At 27.7% G+C, this 25,211-nt stretch overlaps 3 protein-coding genes across 7 annotated transcripts; 2 read left to right on the forward strand and 1 right to left on the reverse strand.

The window, feature by feature from the left end:
- The first annotated feature begins 753 nt into the window (after positions 1-753).
- LOC134834658 (CTTNBP2 N-terminal-like protein) lies at positions 754-3,855 on the forward strand. The gene is made up of 4 exons (XM_063849397.1): positions 754-1,032; positions 1,095-1,921; positions 1,980-2,095; positions 3,274-3,855. Exons 1-4 carry the CDS (start codon positions 859-861, stop codon positions 3,600-3,602), a joined length of 1,446 nt encoding a protein of 481 aa, XP_063705467.1. The 5' UTR covers positions 754-858; the 3' UTR covers positions 3,603-3,855.
- A 3,658-nt stretch (positions 3,856-7,513) lies between these two features.
- Positions 7,514-11,047, forward strand: LOC134834173 (glycine receptor subunit alpha-2). 5 transcript variants are annotated; one of them, XM_063848742.1, is made up of 10 exons: positions 7,514-7,969; positions 8,944-9,077; positions 9,137-9,413; positions 9,472-9,554; positions 10,079-10,213; positions 10,276-10,400; positions 10,463-10,574; positions 10,630-10,713; positions 10,778-10,830; positions 10,885-11,047. In XM_063848742.1, exons 1-10 carry the CDS (start codon positions 7,869-7,871, stop codon positions 11,038-11,040), a joined length of 1,260 nt encoding a protein of 419 aa, XP_063704812.1. In that variant the 5' UTR covers positions 7,514-7,868; the 3' UTR covers positions 11,041-11,047. The 5 variants fall into 5 exon arrangements, with proteins under 5 accessions (XP_063704812.1, XP_063704814.1, XP_063704813.1 ...); XM_063848744.1 differs by having other exon boundaries at positions 10,894-11,047; XM_063848743.1 differs by having other exon boundaries at positions 10,630-10,704.
- Positions 11,048-12,279: 1,232 nt separating this feature from the next.
- On the reverse strand, positions 12,280-21,278 carry LOC134835410 (calsyntenin-1). The gene is made up of 13 exons (XM_063850287.1): positions 21,239-21,278; positions 20,592-20,731; positions 20,406-20,524; positions 20,264-20,339; positions 18,393-18,698; positions 18,219-18,326; positions 17,658-17,772; positions 17,415-17,594; positions 15,664-16,905; positions 15,520-15,603; positions 14,639-14,775; positions 14,454-14,577; positions 12,280-14,393 (listed from the first exon to the last, which is right to left on the reverse strand). The coding sequence occupies exons 1-13, from the start codon at positions 21,276-21,278 to the stop codon at positions 14,335-14,337; spliced, it is 2,730 nt and encodes a 909-aa protein (XP_063706357.1). The 3' UTR covers positions 12,280-14,334.
- Between the last annotated feature and the right edge of the window lie 3,933 nt (positions 21,279-25,211).

The following is a 25,211-nucleotide window of genomic DNA, read 5'->3' on the forward strand; positions in this document are numbered from 1 at the left end:
TTTATAGTCATATGGTAAAAAAAATCAACGCTTTATTAATTTTTTTTTATATTTTCTTTACTTTTGGTTTTTAAAATCCAAAAATTTTTGAAGAGTTTCATAACTTTGCAAGTTGAAATCTATGATTTTGATCAAAAATATTTAAAAAGGCGTTTTTTTTTCTTAGAAATTCAATTTATCAGAAATGAAATTTTATAGGTTTAAAATATCCAAAAAGGCGTTGCTTTGCTTTTGTCTTATAAAATAAAAAGCTTTAACTTTTGATCAATTTCAGGCTTCAAGCAAAAATTTAAGAATACGATTTTTATAATTTTTTTAAATTTTAGAAAAAAATAAATAAAAGGCGTTGCTTTACTTTTGAAATATTTTTAGAAAATGTATCCTCAAAAAGATAAATTTCAAAAATAAAGCGTCGATTTACTTTTTGTTAAGCTCTGAATTTTATTAGTTTTTTTTTATAAATTTTATTTAAAATAATTAAAATTAAAATAAAACAAAGCGTCGCCTTACCTTTTATTAAACCAATTTCTGTAATCTTTGTGCTCCAAAACGTGACAAAATGCTCTCAAAGACCTCATTTTGCGCCATTCGCTGTACCGTTACCAATTATCATTTTCATTCGTCTCACTTCTGTTTTCGCTCGGTAACAAACTCGGGTTTATTTTTCCAAAAACAGTACAGCTTTTCATCGGAAATAGATTTAGAGTCTTTTTCCGAGCGAAAACCATTTGAATCATTTTCATTCGTCTCGTGATACAAGAGTGAAAATCGCAAAGATTGCAGAAAATCCCCAAAAAAAGCCTGTAACTCGGGACGTTGAAGCGACGTCAAGGTAAATGCAAGAGTGCACGAGTCACGATGTCACAAAGTAACGCAGCAACGACAAAAACGGGCGACACAAAGACCGAGGAACAAAAGGCACCAAATTCCTCCTCATCGTCGTCGTCCGCAGCAGCAGCAGCAAACAATAAAAATATAAAATTCACGCAGCTAGACACGCAAAAACTCAAATTAGTGAGCGACACCGTGAAAGTAAGTGCTTCCTTTTGTTAATTTTTCCGCGAATTTGACGAGAATTTTTTTCTTTTTTGCAGCGAAACCCAAAAAGTGAATTAGCACAAAGTGATATCCTCGAGTTAGTTTGTTACTTGGAGGGCGAATTGCAAGCGCGCGATGTCGTAATTGCCGCTCTCCGTTCCGAAAGCATAAAAGGTCACTTGATAGCTGCGTCGCAGAGTCAAAATAAAGCGAGTAACTTGAATGATCCGCATGCCGCACTGTTTCGCGACTACGTTGCGAGCTCCGGAAACATCGCAAGTCGTCAATCCTCCGCTTTGGTGGCGAAATGCGAGCAAGAAAGTCGCAATATTGCCAACGAACGTTTGAAATTTCTCGATTCGATGGTGCTGCAACAACGACAAACGCACCTCCAGATGTGCAAAATTCTCCGAAATGCGGAAAGTAAGGAGAAACAACTCGTCACGGAGCTGGATGAGGCCCGGAGACGGCATGAACACGACACGGCACAAGGCGACGACATCACGTACGGGCTCGAAGTTGAACGTACGCGACTGCGACAAGATCTGGAAAAGGAACGTGAGGCGAAAAAGAAGCTCGAGAAGGATCTGAAAAAGTTGCAGGAACAACTGGAACGGGAAAAGACGCGCGAGAAGCAATTAGTCTTTTTTCTGCTGGTCGAACGGAAGAAACTCGTGCTGAAGTACATCGAGGAACGCAAACGCTCCGAAGACTATGCCCTCATTCTGACAGAGGAGAAACTCAAGTGTGATACGTTGGCGGAAGGACTCGAGGAGGAGAGCAAAAAATCGCTGCGCATGGAAGCGGAACTCGAGAAACAGTCGCAAGCGCATGCCAAGGAGCGGGAAACGCTGCTCGCGAACATCGCCAGTGAACAACAACTGTAAGAAAAAAAAATTTCCTTTAAATTTCGTGATTTTTCTCACACAAATCCATTTCAGCGTTCGCGAAAAAGACTTTGAAATCAAGCAGCTACGAGAACAAATCGAAGAATTGAAACGCAGTGGCCCCAAAACAGTTACAGGAAAATTTATTTCGTCACCACAAACGAAATCCGGTAAGAAATTCTCGTCTAATAATAATTTTTCACTAACATTTCCTTCCATTATGACTCACAAAACTCCTCTTTCTCTCTTCTAACACACTTTTGTCCGTTAAATAAAATTACTAAAGGCGCGACAATCGGTGATGAACTTGTTGCCACATCAAATCCATTGGTTAAGGTAGTTCAACCTACATCTATTGCTATTTCGGGTCCCGTGTCTGGGCCAAGTAGGTGTCATCTTCATACTTTTTTTCGTCGTCGTGAATTGTTGTTTTTTTTTTTTGTTTTTTGTATCGCTAGAAGTATCCATTATTCGGATCATTCCTCAAAAAAAAAAAGTAGAAGCTCCCTGTTTCGTTGTGTATTTAGTATTTTTTTATAGTTTTTCATCATTTCATGCATGACAGATGAACAATTTTTCAAAAGTAGACACGATTTTTATTGAAAATTTGTGTTAAAATAACTTTAGATTCTAATTCAGTCAATTTAGAAAAAAAAATTAAATAATTTTTTAAAAAATAATTTAAAAAAAAAAATTAAAAAAAAATAATTTTTAAAAAAATAATTTTTAAAAAAAAAAATTTTTAAAAAAATATTTTTGTAAAAAAATAATGCTTAAAAAATTTTTTAAAATATTAAATCTTTGAAAAATATTTTTAAAAGTTATCAAAAATTGCTGTTTTTATTTTTTTTTTATTAAAAAAAATATATTTTAGTAATTTAATAATTAATTTCGAATATTCTTGTCTTAAAATACTTAAAAATTCATTAATAAAATATAATTAAATTTTTTTTTAAAGCAAAAAAAAATGTTTTGCTTTTAAAAATGTACTTTTCAAAATTTAAAAAAAATTATGAAAATTTATTTTAAATTTTTTACGAAATTATATTTAAATTAAAATTAAATTAAATTAAATATTTCAACATTAATATTAAAAAAAATAATCACTTATAAAAAAACTAAAATTCTTATTAAATTTTTTTAAAAAATTAAAAATAAAAAATTGTATGAAAATTTATTAAATATAAAATTGGATGACTTAAAAGATTAAGGTTAAGATTAAACTAAAATTCGATTAAATTTAATTTAATTTAACACAAAAAAAAAATTAAAAAAATCTTGTCTACTTTTTTCGAACATTTTCTCATAAAAAAAAACTTAAAAAATTTTCTTTCTCCCAAAAATCTAGCAACCGGTATCGCCAAATCCGTGGTAAGTAGTCAGAGTTTGCGTTCCGCCAACCAAATCAGTAGTTTAACGAGTAACAAAGCAGCTGCAATAACGCCGCCCCAACCTCCGTTAAAGAAAGTCGGAAATCCGCCGCCAATTCCACCGAACAAACCAATCGTACCGGTAAAGAGAGACAGTAATTCACGGATTCCCTTTGTAACGCAAGTCTCAAGCACCAATAATAATGCCACGACGGCAGCTACAAATGTCACATCAGCTCCCAACAATGCCACGGGCAATCCCGTAGAAGCTGTCGTCGCAGCATTTAGCAGCAATATTACGAAATAAGTAAATATTATACATATATACAACAATATATAAAGTATTTTCTCTGATATATCACAAGAACAGACATTTAGACAAAAAAAAAAAAATAAATATATTGACAAAAAATATAAAATTTGAGAAAAATATGTATAGGAGTCCTCAATATATATAAAAAAAAAATAATTATAACCAAGAAAATAGCAATAGATAGTACTCATTTCCAAATTAAAACTTAATTTTTTTATACAAAAAATTATAAATTAATTAAAAAACAATCAGTATAATTTTTGAAATTTTTTTTGATAAAACAAAAAATACTTAAATTTTAATTTTAAGCTTAATTTTTCTTTATATTGGCCTGTACAAACCATTTATATAGGTAGAAAAAAAAATATCTTGCCATATATAAAAATACAACTAATTAATATAAATATATAAAAATGTGATCAATTTAAGGATTGAATATTTTTAACCTTTAGCTATAATTATATTTAAGTTTATTTTTTATATTATTGAGTCACCGAAAATTTTATTATTAAAAAAAATCTATAAAGAAGGTAGCTTTTTCAATTTAATTTAAATTTTTAACTTTTAAACTTAAAAAATCAAAAATAATTTCTAAGTTATATAATATTAATTTTTATCAACAAAACAATGATGAGAGATCTCTTACAATGTTTCCTTATAAATATATAATTTAAGCATTTTATAGGCAACTTATCGCGTCGAACTCAAATTTTAACTCATTTTTGTAATTTTTTTTAATTATAAATTTTAATAATTTACATTCTAAATTTTCTTTTTTTTTGTAAATATACACAAAACTATTAGACATAATAAATAAATAAAAATTATTATTTTATACATAAAAAAATTATTTTTTTTATTATTTTACTTTTAACAACAACAACCAATATAAATAAATATCAAAAGTGTTTCGTCCATTGCATAAACATTCAAAAAAACATCATAACATAAACAACATAATATTAACGAAAAAAAAGTACATAGTCAAATAAACATACATAAAACATTAAACATATATACAATAATTAGATCGCCTTTTATCGTGCATACGTTATATATTCATTAAATTAAATCCATAACCAAAATGATATATATTTACTTACTTTTTCATACTGACCACACTAAACATTAACAGAAACCAACAAAAATTAATAATATGAAAATAGGGATTATATCTGTTTCTTGACAAGTTATACCTTATAACTTATAAAAATTATGATAATAAATAAATATAAAAAAAAATATATAAACTTCTGAAAAAACACAAGAAGAAAAAAATATTAAATATATGTAAAAAAAAAAATTAAAAAGGAAATTAATAGAAAAAACTTTTAAATACTTTAAGAACCAGAAAATATAATCTAAAAAAAAATGAATTATTGGATGACAACTCTGAAAGCATCAGAAAAGTAAAAAAAAAATATTTAAATAAAAAAAGAGAATTTTTCCGAGAAGATCGTAGTTGATAATGAATTTAAAAAATGATGAATATTATTATAAAATAATAATAATAAATAAAAAATATAAAAAAATTAAACATATATTTTTTTTCTAAAAAACATACAACATTCTAATTTTAAATTATTATAATAATTTTTTTAAATACCTAATTATTTTTTTTTATATAAAATATTATTTGATTTTTTTTTATTAAAAAATTTTCTTTTATTGTTATTAACGAATAATATTTTTTAATTGAAATTTTATTTTTTTTTTAAGTTTTAAGCCAGTTTTAAGCCTAAAATTGATTAAATATTCAGTCTAAAGTTCATTTCTGTTCATATTGGGTCGATATTTGACGAAACAAAAAAATCAGCGTTTGGAAGTTCAAACGCTGATTTTTTTGCAAGTCATTTTTTGATCAGTTTTAAGCCTAAAATTGATTAAATATTCAGTCTAAAGTTTTTTTCTGTTCATATTGGGTCGATATTTGACAAAACAAAAAAATCAGCGTTTGGAAGTTCAAACGCTGATTTTTTTGCAAGTCATTTTTTGATCAGTTTTAAGCCTAAAATTGAATAAATATTCATTCTAAAGTTGATTTCTGTTCATATTGGGTCGATATTTGACGAAACAAAAAAATCAGAGTTTGGAAGTTCAAAACTAAAATTGAATAAAAACTCTGATTTTTTTTGCAAAATCTTTTAAGCCTAAAATTGAATAAATATTCATTCTAAAGTTGATTTCTGTTCATATTGGGTCGATATTTGACAAAACAAAAAAATCAGCGTTTGGAAGTTCAAACGCTGATTTTTTTTTTTTGCAAGTCATTTTTTGATCAGACAAAACAAAAAAATCAGCGTTTTAAGCCTAAAATTGAATAATATTCATTCTAAAGTTGATTTCTGATCATATTGGGTCGATATTTGACGAAACAAAAAAATCAGCGTTTGGAAGTTCAAACGCTGATTTTTTTGCAAGTCATTTTTTGATCAGTTTTAAGCCTAAAATTGAATAAATATTCATTCTAAAGTTGATTTCTGTTCATATTGGGTCGATATTTGACAAAACAAAAAAATCAGCGTTTGGAAGTTCAAACGCTGATTTTTTTGCAAGTCATTTTTTGATCAGTTTTAAGCCTAAAATTGAATAAATATTCATTCTAAAGTTGATTTCTGTTCATATTGGGTCGATATTTGACAAAACAAAAAAATCAGCGTTTGGAAGTTCAAACGCTGATTTTTTTGCAAGTCATTTTTTGATCAGTTTTAAGCCTAAAATTGAATAAATATTCATTCTAAAGTTGATTTCTGTTCATATTGGGTCGATATTTGACGAAATAAAAAATTCAAAATTTGGAAGTTGACTAAAATTATCATTTTTTTATACATTTTTATCAAAAAGTCATATTATTTCCGAATTTTTTCTCCCGACGATCAAATCTAAGAAGTTTCACGTAAACTTTGGCTAATTTTGAACAGCTAATCGGAAGGATTTTTTTGCCTATCAAAAATAACAAATCCGCGACACACACAAAAAATTTTCCTCAAAAAAATTTTTTTTTTTCAAAACTGAAAAAAATAAAATAAATGACAACTGTCAAAAATTTTGACAGCTGTCAAAAATACTTCAAAAAATTTTTCGTCTTTGAAAAGTATTTACAAACTTTAAAAATCATAAAAATTGATAAAAAATGTGTCAGAAAACTTGACAGCTGTCAAAAAACATGACTTACGAACCTAAAACGCTAATGCAAACGAAAAATTTTGGTTCGTCGGATACTACAATCCAGTTTTTAATACAATATTGTTTGTTTCTATTTTTTTATTTTTTTTGAGAAAAAAATTAATTCTCCTAATTTTCTTGGCAATACAACTTACTAAATCTATGCCGGTTTCGTCTCACTCAAAAAAAATAATCGTTTCTTTTTCCTTTTTTTCTTCAACAAACACAAAAACAAAAGAAACCTCACAAAAGTTTCCTGTAATTTGTATAACATTCGCACTAATATTAGTGTCAGTTACACACAAATCCAAGTAGCAGTTTTTCCTGTTGTTTGTGTTTAATGAGATATTAACAAGGTTGACCATTTTCTTCCATAATTCTCCTCGTCGCATCCGCTTTTACGAGACATGCTAATTATTTTCATTTTTTTTTTGCTGTAGTTGACATACAAGGAAAATTCCGTCGCACACAAACTTTTTTTTTTGCATTCAGTATTGAGTCAGCTGCGAACGTGAAAAGATCGAATTTAAACTGCTAAAGATATCAGAAAAGGATTAAATTTAAAAGTTGATTAAAAACAATTGAAATTATGTAATGGATTGTGTAATAATGAAAAATTAATTAAAATAAAAATTAATAATTTTTTTGGTTTTTTAATTTGTGAAAATTTGAAAAAATGAAGAAAAAATCAATTAAAAAATTTTAAACATTTATAAAAAAAAAATAAAAAAATTTAAATTAATGATGAATTTAAGTGAAACTGAAAAAAATCTGAATTTTGATTTGAATTTCTGTCAAAAAAAGGATTTTAATCAAAAGTGGAGCAAATTAAAAAAAGAAAATTTCCGTTAATTAAATTAAGGAAAAGAGCCACACACAGACACGCCGCAACATGTTTGGATACCGTTGATTTTGTGTACGAATGTCGTCGTCTGGCAGGCAGTTGAAGTGAAAGCACGCTTGACACACAAGAAAAAACGCGACAATTATTTCGATAATAATAATGTTAAAAATAAAAATTTAAGAGCCTATTGATACTTGATTCATCGACATCGTATAAAAAAATTCTTAGTTCGTAATTAGGAGATAACAATAATGTATGTGGCTGTACATTCTGACACATTTTTTGCATTTGGAATTATTCTTATGACCTTAACGTTTCCCGCATTTGTCACGACGAAACATCACCATTATAGGTGAGCATCAATTTTTTTGTGATTTTTTTTTTATTTAATTTTCTACGAAGTTATGGAGAAAAATTAAAGATTTTAAAATAATTTTTTTTTCAATTTTTTCGGTTTCATCGAAATTATTATTCAAAATCTAAAAAAATAAAATTATTCAAAAATTAATATGTTAATTAAAAAAAATTGACAGCTGTCAGATTTAAAATTCAAAAAAATGAAAATGAAGTTCAAAGATTTTAAATATTTTTTCTTTTAATTTAAATTCTGTAACTTAAACCTCTAAAATAATTTAAAATTATTCAAAAATTAATATTTTAACAAAAAATTTGACACCTGTCATTTTTTTGAGATGTCAAAATTCTTAAAAACTAAAATTTTTCATCCAGTTTAAAAAGTTCAAAGTCTCTCAAACGAAAAATAAATTTCTAAATTTGAAGTCTTCTTCTGAAGTAACCAAAAATTTGTCAAAAATTAAGATTTTAAGAAAAATGTTGACAGCTGTCAAATTTGAAAATGTTAAAATTAAATGATTTTAGAAGACTAAATTTATTTTTTGAAGTATTTTAAAAGCTTTTAGATTAAAAAATTAAAATGTATCTTCCAAAACTGGAAAAATTTGATAATTTTAATAAATTTTTTGACATCTGTCAAAATTTTGATAACTGTCAAAATTAAATTTTGAAAAAAAAATTAAAATTTTCTATATTTTAAGAGTTAAAATACCCTCAAAATGACAACAAATTATGTAAATTTATTTTTAAAAAAAATATATTTTGACAAAAATATTGACATCTGTCACATTTTTGAGCTGTCAAAATTATTCTTCGTTAATTCTTTAAATTTTTCATAAAAATTCGTATCTAGAAAAGTTTTTTTTTATTTAAAAAAGTGAATGTTGTGACATAAAAATACTTTTTGATAATTTTCCTTTCCATTTCCCCCTTCCATATTCTTTTTTCTGCCAAAAAAAAATGCTGAATTAGGAACCAATCTGAGAGCTCAGAGTTAGTAACGCCCACAGAAACGAGCTTATCGCTGCAAGACATTCTGCCAAAACAAACGAAGCATTACGACAAAAATCGGGCGCCGAAATTTATGGGTCAACCAACGGTTGTTTGTAAGTCGCTTCTCCTAAAAAACTCTTTTTTGCCAGAAATTTTATTAATTTTTTTGCAGATTTTCACGTGACAGTCCTGCAAATTGACTCCATCGATGAGAATAGTATGACGTATGTGACGGACATCTTTCTCGCTCAAAGTTGGCGCGATCCGCGCCTACGACTGCCGGAAAACATGAGCGAAGAGTACAGAATCCTCGATGTCGAATGGCTTCACGACATTTGGAGACCGGATTGTTTCTTCAAGAACGCCAAAAAAGTCACGTTTCACGAAATGTCGATTCCGAACCATTATTTGTGGTTGTATCATGACAAAACGCTGCTGTACATGTCAAAGTGAGGCATTTTTTAACCGATTTTTTGAATAATTTTTAATTTTTGTTATGATTTTTAGGTTAACTTTGGTTCTGAGTTGCGCCATGAAATTCGAAACGTATCCCCATGACACGCAATATTGCTCCATGATGATTGAAAGTCGTAAGTTTCTTCTTTTAATTTTTCAATTTGAATGATTTTTTGATATTTTTAACAAAAATTTGAAAAATTGGTCATGAGGAGTACGAAAATGTGAAATGAGGAGTACAAAAATGTCAGAATTGTTAGTTTTGATCAAATTTTGACTTTTTTAATTTATGAGGACTACAAAATTGTCAAATTATGAGTAATGAATTGTGAAAATTGTTTATTTTGAAGAAAAATGTGAAGTTTTCAGTTCACGAGGAGTACAAAATTGTAAAATGAGGTGTTCAAAAATGAGAAAATTGTTTCTTTTGATAGAATTTTAAAGTTTTTGGTCCACAAGAGGTTCAAAATTCTAAAATTAGTACAAAATTTTCTCTTTTCTTCAAAAAATAAAGTCATAAAATCATGAAAAATTCAAATTATGAGTGAGGCGTACAAAAATGTGAATCCTCTAGAACATGAGGAGTACAAAAATGTGAAAATTTTATCTTTCGTTCAGATAAAACAAAATTAATTTAATAATTTTTTACATTTTTCAGTGTCTCATACCGTTCACGATCTCGTCTTCATTTGGAACATGACAGATCCGTTAGTAGTAAATCCCGACATTGAACTTCCACAACTCGACATCTCAAATAATTATACTTCGGATTGTACAATTGAATATTCAACCGGTAAAAAATCAACCTGAAAAAATTTAAGGAATCAGAATTTAATGAAAAATTTTATTTTTTAGGAAATTTCACATGCTTAGCGGTTGTTTTTAACCTTCGACGTCGTCTGGGCTACCATTTATTCCATACTTACATACCAAGTGCACTAATTGTCGTCATGTCCTGGATCAGTTTTTGGATTAAACCAGTGAGAAATTTAATTTTCAAATAAAAATCTGATAGAATAATTATTTTTTCGATCGAAAATAGGAAGCAATTCCTGCAAGAGTTACACTAGGAGTCACATCTTTGCTAACTTTAGCGACGCAAAACACCCAAAGTCAACAAAGTCTCCCGCCAGTCAGTTACGTCAAGGCCATTGGTGAGCTTAAATCTTTTTTTTACAAGAAAAATTTTAATTGAACCAATTTTTAAAGACGTTTGGATGTCCAGTTGTTCCGTTTTTGTCTTCCTTTCCTTGATGGAGTTTGCTGTCGTGAACAATTACATGGGTATGGGTGGTAAAAATTTCTATTGACAAATAATTTTGCTTTCAAAAATATTTAAAAAATTTTAAATTTTTAGGACCCGTTGCGACAAAAGTTATGAAGGGATATTCCGATGAAGATCTCTCTTCGGTAAGGTCGCCGAATTTTTTCGTATTTGAAGACTCAAAATTTCATCTTTTTCAGTACATTCAGGGAACAGAGCCAAGACCGTCTGTAGTGCAGTACGATACTTTTTGTCATGGGCGCGAGACAGCACTTTTTATCGACAAATTTTCGAGATTTTTCTTTCCGTTCTCATTTTTTATACTCAATATTGTGTATTGGACGACGTTTCTTTAAACAAATTTTGCTTTTTGTGTTGTTTTTGTGAATAAAAATTAGATAAAAAAAAAGTTTTTCTAGTTTTCTTAGATTTTTCATCCCAGTGCATATTTTAACTTTTTAAAGTATTATATAGTCGATATTTACCCCAGTTGACTTTTTAAAAAATTTGACCCAGTGCACATTTAAAAAATTTTACCTAATGTAAATTCATCGTTTTTGCCCCATTTGACGTTAAAATTTTATTTGGCCCAAAGCATATTCAAGATTTTCGACTCAATGAACATTCAAGGTTTTTGACCCAATGCACATTTTAAAAATTTGACCCAAAACTTGTAAATAACTTGTTACTTGTATGTAATTTTGAAAAAAAATGTTATTGAAAATATTTTTAGAGAAGAAAATTCAAAAATATTTTGTTTTTCATAAAAAAAAATTTAAAAAACGGTCAATTTTGATGAAATTTTTAACTTTTTTTTTTATATTCAGCTTTTGAAATGGGGCATGGGCCAAAAACATAGAACAAAATTTGGAGCGGCCTAAATTGAAACGTTATATTAAGCTAATATTAGATGTTTTATAAATCTTCAAACATTTTAACCAAAAATTAAATAAAAATGAAGAAAACTCTCACAATTTCAGACATTTTTCGCATGTATGTTCTTTAACTTTTAATATTTTCAATCCAATTTTAGACTTTTTTTTAGATACTTAATGCCCAATTTTTATCGCCATTGAGAAAAAATTTGGACAAAAACTGTAAAATAAATTTGTAGAAAATTAATTGTTTCACTGTAATCTCAAAAACCTTGAAAGATTGTAACTTGAACCTTCAAAAATAGAAAAAAATCATCTCATTCTTGTTTGAAAAAAAAATTAGATCATTTTTAAAAACAATATAAACTCGCAAGGCGAGACATGGAAAATTGATTTTCTGAAGCAATGGTAGGTTTGCAGGCATATGTTTCTTAGAGAAAAATGATCTACTCGAGACAACGAACAATTCCAGTAAAAAAATTTTTTTCAAAAAATTTTGATTTTCGACCAAAATTCCAAAATTGCTTGAAAATCGCCAAAAATCGAAATTGAGTTAAATTTTTTTTGAAAAAATATTTCACTTTGTATGTAACACTTGTACAGATGGATTTTATTTTTTTTCTCGTTTTCTCACAATAAATACAGTAGAAAAAAGGAAAAAAACCGCATCTAGGAAAATAATAAAACACATTTTCTTCACATTCTTTAACTATTTTATTACCAGCTATGAGAATATTTTCATTTTACTTTTTATGGATGGACATTTAATGAGGTGCATTTGAAAACTATAAATCTATCCTTTTTTTCTCACTATCTCTATATAAATCTTCAAAGAGCTTTTTTTTGTTCATCATCGTCTAATATATTTTTAAAGCAAAAACCCCGATTTTTTTGGAAACAATTTTTTTTCAGCTGTTATGTGTTTTTTTCATATATATAATGTAATAATTAATAATAATAAATTGTACGTTATTAACTTTTTTTTGTATCTGTTTGAGTATGAAGCTTAGTATAGTTTTCAAAGTAACTGCCTTTTTCTTATAATGTAGTGTTTTTATGTGTGTTTGTGTGTTTTTTTTTTCATTTAATTTTTTAACATCGCATCATTTCCTTAAATATTAAACATTCTTGTGTGTTCTATATATTGCATAAGCATTATAATAATAAGCATTTTAGAGTCACATAATAAATTTCTATCATCTATATATAGTTTCAATTTTTTCATTATGTTCTTTTTTTTTGTACAAACTGCATGGCAAAATTATATATATGATGTATATTTTAGTTTTTTTCCTATGTGTTGATGAAAGTTTAGTATTGTATGTATATAGAGAAGATGGAAATGCTGCAAGCTTGCGTCCTGCGCCCAAAAAAAGTAATATGAAATAAAATTTAAAAATAAAAAATGACACGATAGAATCACCAGAATTTTGATTTTAATTATATTTTAATATATAGGTAGGCTTAGTTTTTGATTTTTTTTTAAATATTAAAATATATATTGCAAAAAATACTTGAAGGACCACATTAATGATATTTTTTACATCATTTTTTTTTTCATTATCATATATAATAAAATAGATATTATGATTTTAAGAGTTAAAAAGTTTTTTTTTTGTAACATATAGATGGTATATAATGGTATGTATAGCATAGATATGTCAATCAATTATAACAAAATCGGTACCAAGAGTTTTTTATATTCTTATTACTTTTGCGGTTTTTTTGCTTAAAAGGTATGTTTTCTAAAAATAGTATATATATGTATTTATATATATATATTTATATATGTTAGTATTCAAAAAATTTACTCATTATTATATTTTTTTTAAGTACACAATTTATTGAAGTTTATTGTTATTAATATTTTATAATATGTATGATGCTTGTTTCTCGAAACTTTTATTCTAAACCAGCTTGCTTGTCTTTTTCATTTATATTTCTTTTGTTTTATCAATTATTACATATCATTAATTAACTATATATAATAACTTTCTCTCTGTTTTAATTATTTATAATAATAATAGTAATGATAATAATTAAAAATTAAATGCATGTAATTGTAGTTTTTCGTGTTCGTGTATAAAAAATTGATCAAAAAAGCGTTTTTTTTTTATTATTAATTAATATTTTTTTTAACATAATTCGTTTTATATTATGGCATTTTGATTTAAATTTCAACTAAAATCGTTTAATAAAAAATTATTTAAAATATATATGTTTAAAAAAATTAAAACTAACGTTAAAAATGGACAGAATACATAAATTGCCTAACACCGTTGGTTGTTATAATTTTTTTTTTGTTCTCATTAGGGATGAATACATATTATTTAAATCTTCTTGTGTTTAGTTTACGTAATTCGAAAAATCTGATTCAGATTTGCACACCTCACATCTATTTATGACAATGATTATATATTTAAATTTTTTTATAGTGTGAATTTCTTATTATTTAATATACACTTTTTTAATTATTTTAATGTCAATCTGCTTATTATATATAAACATTTTCCTTTTTTTATTATCTTTTTTTTAATATATATTTTTTTTTGTTTTTGAAAGATGAGTGTGTTGAAGAAAACGTTGAAAAATTAAAATTAAATTTAGCTCTGGGCTCGCCACTGTATCAGTTACTAAACAATTCAATGTTTCCTTTTTTTGTATTTTTTTATATATGTTGTTTATATATATTATATGTTATGTAATTATGAAGTAATTGCAAAAAAATCATTTTCAATCATCGTTTTTTTTATGTTTTTGTTTGATTTAGCAGACTTAAAGAGTTGAGTTGTCCCATTCGAGTTGACTGACGTTCTTGTAGCGACCGTTCATTACTAAAATTTGAAAAAAAAAATTAAAAAAAAATTTTTTTTGTTTAAAATTTTTAAATTTACCTTCTTCATCATCCGAATCAGAGTTCTCCGAGTCTGAGCTTTCATCGGAGAGACTTTCCTGCTGCATTGGATTGATGGTAATTGTTAATTCAGAGTCATCCCAATCAAGTTGTTGGTCGGCAATCTATGAAAAATATTTTTTTTAATGAGATTTGGGCCAAAATTGAGACAATTGAGGCTTTTACCTTAGGACATGGTTGATGTTTATCGATATTTTTGACGGAATTGTTGCGTAATCGTGCGATTCCGACACCACAGATAAGCAAAACGAATGATGAGCAAATTACTACGATCAACATAGTTGAGTGGGAAGCAGATTGTGCTGAAATTTTAAGAAAAAAAGGTAATTAATTTTCATCAGAAGTACGATAAATAACAGAAAATTTTAATTTTTTATACTATGTGACTTATCCCAATGCACATTTTAAATTTTTGACCCAGTTTACATTTTAAATATTTGACCTAATGCATATTTTAAAAAGTTTCTACATGAAAACAAAACAAATTTTGACCCATGGCATATTTAGAATTTTTGCCCATGTCAAAATTTGAAATTTTAATCCCAGTTTACATTTTTTAAAAATTGACTTAATGCACATTTTAAATATTTTTAGCTGTAAAAACTTTAAATTGTAAAAAAACGTCTCAAAAAAATTTGTACGGATTTCATATTTAAAATTTTGATCCCAGTGTACATTTAAAAAATCGTCCCAATGCACATTTTGACTGATTCTTAACGAATTTGGTTCAACTACATATTTAGAATTTTTGTCTGTATCAAAATTTTATATTCAGAATTTTTGCCCATGTCAAAATTTGAAATTTTAATCCCAGTCGACATTTTAAAAAAATTTACCCAATGCAAATTTTGAATATTTTTAGCTGTAAAAACTTTAAATTGTAAAAAAAGTATCAAAACATATTTGGACCGATTGCACATTTAAAATTTTAATCCCAGTTTACATTTTTTAAAATTGACCCAATGCACATTTTGAAAATTTTAAAGATTTTTTAAATCAATTTTTCTTCGAAATACGTTAAAAATAAAAAAAATCGTTAAACTTACCGGTTCTGACGATATTATGTGTTTTAGCTTGTGGCTCTTGGATGTCATGTGAGTGAATCATTGCATGTGCAAACACATTTGAGTCTGAAAAAAAAAATTTTTTTCATTAAAATTTTCAAATTTTTCAGCAAAAAAATCTCTTACCATGTTCCCGTTCACGTGTTTCTGCCTTCTCGGGGATTGTTGCGACTGTCGGTTGCTGTTTGGGATGCAAAACGGTCAAAGTCAACGTGTATTCGGCACTTCTGAAGTTGATGCCGATCTGCGAGCAGGACAATTTAAACACACGATTCAAGTAGTAGGCGGGTTTTTTGTTGGTATAAACGAGCGATTTGAGAATTCGCAAGTAATTTTCGATGGAATCATAACCAATTAGCTCAACGCCATCCTTGCCGATGCTTGTCTTGATGTCCAATTGCGGCGACAAGTTGTCGTTGTTGTCCAACGTGATTTCCTCGTGATCCGGATTCAAGCTCGGGAAGACGTTGACGTTGCACGAATCCAATTTTTGGAGATTTGCGTTAATTTGGTTGCCACTGAAGATGGTGATGTTGATGTTGGCGAGGATTTTGACGCCTTCCTTGATGTCGGGATAGGAAACGAGGTGATTTTGACTGCCGGAGATGGTAATTTGGGGTTTTTGCTCGTCCGTGAGTGGTTTGTCGGTGGCAGCTTTGTGATGTGCTGCTTGCGATGGGTTTTGCGTTACCATGATGTATGTATCGATGCTTGGCAAACGGATGGCTTTCTTGTTGGGACAACTGACCGTTGTGAGAATTTCGATATTACGACGTCCCACAGTGGGATTTTCCTTCGTATTGACATACTGGACCTTTTGGAGCAGCAATTCGATGTTACTCTTGTTCGTGCCTTCGATGACAATCTCGTTCATGTGCGTGTTCGATTGGATTTGTTGGTCGGATTCCATGTATTGCTCGGCTGGAGGCAACAAACGTTCGGCGCAATCGTTGCCGCACGCGATTTCCTTCGGCGTCAAGGTGCGTTTGAGTGCGAGTTTGATTTCGGCGACGTCTCCGGTGAAACCGTGCTTCAAACGACTTTCGCTGCCTTGGAAACACGCACCGATGGCAAGTGTTGTGTTGATTCCGTGCGCCGCATGCAATGGCCAGTCGTCAATTACTTCGGGATTGCTGTGACGATCTTCGGTGTTGTCCTCGAATTTGGCGCCATCGATGAATAATTCGACTTTGGGCAAGTCCACGTTCACCGTGTAATGATGCCATTCGTTGTCGCACACTTGAGGGATCTTCCAACGCCATTCTGCGGGACTGAAGATGTTCAAATCGCCTTCGCTGAAACTCTTGCGGAGCAACAAGATGAGACGACAGTTGCGCACGAATAATGCCATGTGATGACGATTCATTTCTACGAAGAAAAAAAAATATTTTTAATAAAATTTTATCATTTTTTTCTATTTTAAAATAAAAAAAAAAAATTAGTGAGACAAAAAAATATTTTAAATTGTCAAAATGATGAATTTTTATTTATTTATTTAAAATAATTTTTTTAAAAAAATAATTTGAGAAATTGATTTCTTAATAAATTAAAAATTAATTTAATAAATTTAAACTTTAATTTAATTTAAAATAAATTTGATTGATAAAAAAATTTTAATTATTTTTTTTTTAATTTTTTTGCGAATTTTTTTTTTAATTTTTTAATTTAATTTTAAATTGGATTTTAAATATTATTATTATTTTTTTTTATTTTGAAAAAAATTTTATGAGAAATTAATTTAAAAAATTATTAAAAAATTAAAAATTATTTTTTATTAAAATATTTTGATTTAAAAAATTTAAAAAAAAAATTTTTTTGTCTCCCCAATATTTTATTTTTTTTCAAATTTCAGGAAAAAAATTAAAAACTTGACTCACTGTGATCATCTGCACTGCAAATAATATGTTCCTTCATGTGTTTATCGGCGGTAGCGCTGCTATGATGTCTAAACATCGTGCTGATACTGAAGGGATATGTCGCAAATTCCTGTACCTTGACGACGGAATTCGGGATAACAGCTCCGGTAGATCCGTCAAAGTGGAAAATTGATTCAGCACCTGCCAAAAATTGATTTTTCCGTTACATAAAGACGTGAAATATTGATAAATTGTGTCATTTACCTTCGTCATAGATGAAATCTTTCGTCCATTCTGCATCTTTTGGCAAGAGATCAACCAAGTCATCTTTTACACAATGACTCACATCGCGATCGCATCCAAAGGAAATGTGTTTCGTCTGAAAATAAATGCGTTATTAATAAATTTCGTAGTATTTGAGATGATTACGGATGAAATTTATAGTAAAAAAAAATTATGTAAGGTCAGGGACGTTACTCTTAATTTTTTTTATTAATTTTTGCTTTTTTCTTAAATATTTTAGGAATTAAAATCTTAAAATTCAAATTTTAATTTTTTTTTTTCAACAAAAATTTAAAAATTTATACAATTTTGTGCTGAAAATGAAAATTCGGTCAAAATTTCATCAAAATTATGGTAGAAAAACGAGTTTTAATTAAAAAACCACGTGACTCAACCCGAAACACATTTAAAAAATTTAACCCAATGCAAATTTTAAAATTTTTGACCCAAGCAGCAATGAAAATTTTTGTCCCAATGCAAATTTTCAAATTTTTTTAATCAAAAAAAATGTTTTTTTTCTTCGAAAAGCATTAAAAACCGTACCTTGAGTAAAATTGTCGACTGAATAATCATTTCTTCTCCCTTGCACTGCATGTCACACAATTCCAAGTGATATTTGGGGAACAATGAGACACTCTCCATGGAATTAGCCTAAAAAATAAAAAAAAAAATTTAAATTGTCAATTGTTTCCCAAAATTCAATTTAACTCCTCTTACCACGTAGTCGATGCGTTCGGGAATTCCCATGACATGCGCCTCACAAACGCGTCGCACACGAATATTGACCATCACCGGAGCCGATTGCTTCATGGCACAATCGTAGGCGACAATTGACAGGATATGGTTGTGCGATACCTTGTGCGACAACGGCTCGGTGTTGCGAATGGAACCCTCATTGTTGATGGTGAACGGTTGGTCCTTTGTCAAAATTTCGTATTTGCACACGTCACCGAACAATGGAGTGCAATCTTTGTCCGTAGCTTCGATACGGAGGATCTCTTGGTAGAGACGACCTTCGTCAACCTGTTGCGAGAGAAAAAGTAAAACAAAATTTGAATTAATTTGTGTAGGTAGAAAAAAAATAAAACTTTTCAATTTAAACATTCATTCAAAAATTATTGATTGGACAATTATACAATTTTATTTAATTAAACCAATTTAACTCTTGAAGTGAAAGAAAATTTAATAAATTCGAATAATTTTTTTTTATTATTTAACAAAATTATAAATAATTTAATTAAATAATTTAATTTAATTTTTATTTGTTGAAAATATTTTTTTTTTTTTTTTTTTGATAATAATTTTATAATTAATTTTGACTCTTGATGTAAAAAAAAGATAAGGCGAATAAATATAATATTTTCATTTTTTGTTGAGGATTTTTGAATTAAATAATTAAAAAAATAAATATTTTAATTTTTCGTTTGTAATTTTTTAACGTTTTTAGACGTTAAAATTGAAAAAAAACATTTAAAATTTTAGTTTAAATTATTTTAAAATTTGAACTTTTAAAGAAAAATCAACAAAATCTCCCAAAATAAAAATTTTTGTAAAAAAATAATTTTGGTCACGTGACTTTCAAAAAAATGTTTTTCAACATTTCAATAGAAAATGTCGTAATTAAGCAAATTTCTTTAGTTTTTTGTATAATTTAACCATAAACAGTAATTTTTCATGATTTTTTAATATAAAAATTCCAAAATATGTCAAAAATATTTGTATTTTATATTTATTTTTTATTTTTCCCCCTGAATTTTTTCGACAAAATCCGAGGGGGGGAGACAAAAAATTGATAAAAAAAAAATTTGAAATACTTTTTCATACAACACAATACAGTTTTTTGTCATTAATCAATATTTTAGTTGATTTTATTAAGATTTGATAATTTAAAATTTATCTCAGAGTACTTCAAGTTAAAAATTTAAACAAAAAAAAAATCGTAAAAATAACTGTCAAAAAATTTTGAAAAATAATTTTTTTGAAAAAAATTTTAAAGAAGAAAATTCATGTTAAAATACGATTTTTAATAAAAAAAATTCTTAAAAAGTGAAATTTTTTTAAAAAAAATTTGAATAAAAAAAGGCCAAAAAGCAAATGAAATTAAACTTTTTTTTTTCATTAAGTAAATTAAAAATTAAAATTATAATTTACTTAAATTAAATTTTAAAAATAAAAAAAATGAATTTCAATAAGTTCAAATTTAATTTAAAATAAAAAAAAATAATATTAAATTAAAATTAATTTTTTAACATTTAATAAAATAAAAATAAAAATTTTTGTAAAAAATTTAAATAAAAAATTTTTAATTTTAATAAATAAAATATTTAATTAAAAAAATAAAAACTAAAATAATTTTTTTATTTTCATAATCATAAATTAAACAAATGTAAAAAAAATATTTTTTAAAACTAATGAAATAAATATTTTATTTATATTTAAATAAATTTTAGTTCAACAAGTTTATTTATAATAATAAAAAATTATCGCCATCAAATAATCATAAAATTTAAAAAAAATATGTTAAAACAAAGTTCGAAAAATTCCGGGAAAAACTTTTGATGTTAACGAAAAAAATAAAGTTGACTCACCTCCGTGACATACGACGGTTGTAAAAATGTCGGAGAGTACTCGTTAATATCTATGACTGATATGTGGACATTTGCACTGCAATAAAAGCGTATAAACGAATTAATTAGTTCAAATGTCAAACGTAGACGACAAATAATTTACCTTTTAGAATGTGTTCCATCGCATAATACTGCTGATATTTCAAATTTGTATGTCTTTCGTTTCTCGCAATTTAGCGAACGTTTTGCCTTGAGTATTCCCAAGCCGTCAACGAGCTCAATCTAAAAAACAAAAGCAATTCTTATTATAGATTGTTTGTCATTTACGGAGAAAAAGACGTCACATTACCTGGAATGGGATCTCTTTGTTCTTTTTAATTATACGAAAGCCACAAACATTATTCTCGTCTACTTTAATAAGTGGCGTTATTTCTACATATGTTTCGTTCTCCTTGATTAATCCATGATATGATGATTCTAATACACGTTCTGCAAATACACACAACGAAAAGACATGTTTTAAATTTTTCGGTGCAAGCACGTACGACGCGTGGAGTGATAAAGAACGTGTTGAATGAGAATCTGTCGCTGGTAGGTGGGCGACCTTTTTCATATATGAATATTTACGGCGAAACAGACACCCGGTTGCTATTAGGAATATTGCACTGATTTACGAGATCACAAGAGGTGACAAATCAAGATTTATGTTCGAATTTTTTTTTTCACGACGCGTTTTATTTTTTATTTATTTTTTCCTGAACTGCGATGATGAAATTTAATTTAGATTAGAAGAATTTTGAGGAACGTGAGTGAGTGAAAGCATAAAAGTGTTCAAAATTTATGTATGGCCTACTTAGTTTTGATACGTGAAAGAGTTGATGGGCAGGCAGACAGACAGCTAGAACGATTGAAACAAACACGCATGATTTCGACAAATGAATTTGGATCAAGCTAAGAGCATCTGTTATCACTGATTTGTGTCTTTGGTTTGTTTACCTGAAATTGGCATGTGTTTGAATCGATTTTGAAGACACATTTTATTTAATCAGGTGAGAATTTTTCATTATTTAATTTTTTTTTTCAAGAAATCGTTAATTTTGGAATTTTTATTATATTTTATTTTTTGGTTAATTTTAATTTTTTTTAATTATTTTTTTTTTAATTTTTAGTTATTTAAAATTTTTATTTAAAAATAATTATAATTAAAATTTAATTAAAATTAACAAAAAATAAAAATTACAAAAAAATTAAATTAAAATTCCAAAAATAATTTTGGTTAAGTTAATTTTTGAAATTCAGCAAAATATTCAAAAATTTAAAATTAAAAAAATTAAATTTTACCAAAAATTCGATTTTTTTTTAAATTTTTGCAAATAAAAACTAATAATTTAATAAAAGATTTAAAAAATAAAAATAAGTTCAAATAAGAATTTGAGACTCATATTTTTTCTTAAAAATGCCTCGAAATTTTTTACTTTTATCAACTTTTATTTTTTTTATATTTAAAAATTTTTTTATAATTTAATTTTTAATTAAAATTATTTGAAAATTTACTTTTTAATTGTTTTTGAAAATTTTTTGAAAGAAAATATTCATTTTGAAAATTTTCACATTTTACTGAAAATTTTACCTTCACTGAGGATTTATTTTTCAGTTATCAATTCACTTTGATAATGTTATTTAACATATTGAATATGCCTAAATTTGATTATTTAAAAAAAAATGTTAAGGAGCTTTTTCGTTGCCAGAACAACAAACGATACAAAATCTCTCAAAAAAGAAAAATTTATGAGAGAGAAAAAAATCTGCCTCAATTTTGCTAACAAAAGCATAAAGATAATTATTTTTGTATCTGCTTTTGCTGTTTTTAAAGCTTTTCAAGGATGGTTGCCTTCCCCATGTTGTTGCTGTTTTCGTGTTCCATTTCATCCCAAATCTGTCTTTCATCCTCTCACCTACAGAAACACTTTTCGGAGTGGAGTGACGTGAAATGGGTACAATGGACAAAAAAAAAACAGACAAAAATTTGTGTTTACAGATAAAATAAATTTAAATTTAGAATGTTATTCTTCTTCATCTACGACGACGAGAACGCAGCGCACCACCGGTTAGCATTAAATAACTGTAACAATCTCCATAAAGTTGACACAAACTTCTTAACGCAGATTTATTTCTTGCCGTTTGTTTCGCGGCGGCTGCTTGTTTCGTAACATTTTTTCGGGGATATTTTTAAAATTTATTTTTTTGTTTATTTGTGTTGAAAAGGCGAGCAGTGAACATTAACGAAAACAAAACAAAAAAAAAATCAAAAACATCGAAAACATTTTAATCTACTAGCTTATGACCAAAATAGGCAGTAATTCATGATAAAGTGCCGAGACATATGGTGCCTACTTAGTTCAATACAAAAAGAAATGAGATTAATTTTTGTCGTCCTTGAAAGGAACGATATCGCATTTTACATTTATGTACTCCTCTTCGAACAAATTTCACAATTTCTTACTCCTCATCGTTTTCAATAAATCCAAATTTCATCATTTTAACAATTCAGTACTCCTCATTTCACATTTTCTTACTCCTCATAACTAAAAATTTGTCCCCTGTTCGTTTCAAAAAGTTTTTTCGTTCAAATTCTACAATTTAGTACTCCTCATTTCATTTTACATTTTCTTACTCCTCATCGTCTTTAAAAAATTTTATTTCTGTCAATTTTCATTGCAATTCCGTCATTTTACAATTTAGTACTCCTCATTTTTCATTTTCTTTTTCCTCGTGACTTAAAGATTGTCTTCATTATGCTTTAATATTCCTCATTTCACATTTTCTTACTCCTCGAAACTAAAAAATTGTCTTTATTTCGTTTCGAAAAGTTTTTTCGTTCGAATTTCACATTTTCTTACTCCTCATAACTTAAAAATTTTCTTTATTTCGTTTCAGAGAGTATTTTTTGTTCAAATTCTACAATTCAATACTCCTCATTTCACATTTTCTTACTCCTCATAACTTGTAAATAGCCTTACTTCGTTTCAAAAACAAAATTCCTTAAAAAATTTTCCCAAATTTCACATTTTCTTACTCCTCATTATCAAAAAAGCAACTTTTTTGAGTTCATGGAACTTTTCCGAGCATAAAACCATATTTTTTCTTCGAAATGCGGTAAGAAAACCCAAGATTTCAAGAGACAAGGTGTTGGTATTCGGTTTGCAGCATTAAATTAATTATATATTATATCAGCACGTTTATCTTAAATGTAATTGATTGTTTTTTTGGCACCATATTTTACTCCTTTTTGCCAGCTTTTGTTCAGGGACTCGGAAGTGTACTTTTATTTTATTTTTTTGTATGGAAAGGGACAACAAATTCCTCTAAATTCAACATTTTAACGCCATTGTAACGAACAAAAACTTTGTGATAAATATAGGTTCTCCCTTTTATTTTCCTGTCGTTCTCTCGTTCGCGTTTTATTTCTTTCAATTTTTCGTTTCATTTCTCAAAGTAACGCAACTCTTTGAGCGTTGTGTAAGCCATTTAATTTTTTTTTCTCATTTTTTTTTTAAACAAATTTTTGTTTGTTACTTTCTTCGTTCTTCGTAGACGTCGCGCAGCACGACGCATTTGTTTCATCCTTGTAACAAAGAAAAAGAAGAAGAAGTTAAGAAGTGAAGAACGCAAAGTTAGGCGTAAAGTTATACAGGCTGTAGGGAACACTGGCAAGAAGCATGTCAACATCAACCGCAAATGAATACGAGCACGTTCGTACGAAACGTTTTGAGAAAAACGAGCGAAGAGAAGTGAAGAGAGAGTATTAAGCAGTTCCTGCATGACTTTTCTTTTCTCCTTGGTATATTTTATTTATGTGCTTTTTTGGTGCATTTTTCTTTACTCGATGACTCGACAACAACACTGAACGGAGTAAGAGTTGATTGTCCGTGGAGGCCACAGAAAAAAAAAAACGACGAAACGTTGTATTTTTTGGGATGAAAGATGTGCAATTGGGACAAATTTAGATGGAAATTTGATTAGAGTGTGAAACATGATTTTTGCATTCGCTTGGAATGTGTTTTATAATATTTGTGGTTGAACGTTGAAATTTAATCTTAAAATATCGTAGGACTTTTTTGTTTTAGTATCTTTGGTTATCTATTTTTGCAGATTTGAACCGGATTCAATTTTAAATTGATTCTTGTTTTTATTTCCGATTAAATTCTCAGGGATAGAAAATTTTTCATTACGTCGAGGATACTTGTTGCTTGTGGGTTTCAAAAGGAGATAAAAGAGATTTTTATTGTTTTTGATAGAAATCCCCTTTTGCTTTGTCTGGGCAGATAACTTGATCGAATGAAGAATTTTATCAATAAATGAGTGGATTGTTGTTAATAAATTAAAATTGTACGATTGAAGTGTTATGAGAAACTTTTGTGTATTCAAGCAAAGGTGTTTATTTTGTGTCAGTTTCAGGCAAATTACTGCAATTCATGTCTCGATTGTGTTCAAACATTTGAGATTTTAATGAAAATTTCAACACCTGTTTGTTTTTTGTTTTAAATCAGATAAATTTAAAGATACAAAATACGAACAGGTGTCAACAAGTTTTGTTAAAGTTTAAATTTTTTAATATAGTCAAGTGCAGAATTTGAAGAGTCAATGTGATAAATCTCACATATGCATACAAATGGCCTGAATTTCACCAAAACAAAATTTCTTATATTTTCGAGATTTTGCACTTTGTTAATGTAGAAAAGTCAAAAAATTTAATCTTCTTCTTCTTTGCTTTCTACTGAATTTTTCGTCTTAAAACTAGTTAATTCATTTCTCGATTAATAATACTCAAGTATTATTCATGAGGTTAGAATTTCGTTGCCCAGAAGGAACGAAGTCTTCTTCTTGGTTCTTGTCTTTGTGTTTGTTCTTCCTCAGTGAGCCCGTAAAGTTGCCTTCTTTTCTGCATTTGTTTCAGCCAGGTCGTTTT

The sequence above is a fragment of the Culicoides brevitarsis genome, chromosome 3, assembly GCF_036172545.1.
Source record: "Culicoides brevitarsis isolate CSIRO-B50_1 chromosome 3, AGI_CSIRO_Cbre_v1, whole genome shotgun sequence".
In the NCBI taxonomy this organism is placed as follows: Eukaryota; Metazoa; Arthropoda; class Insecta; order Diptera; family Ceratopogonidae; genus Culicoides; species Culicoides brevitarsis.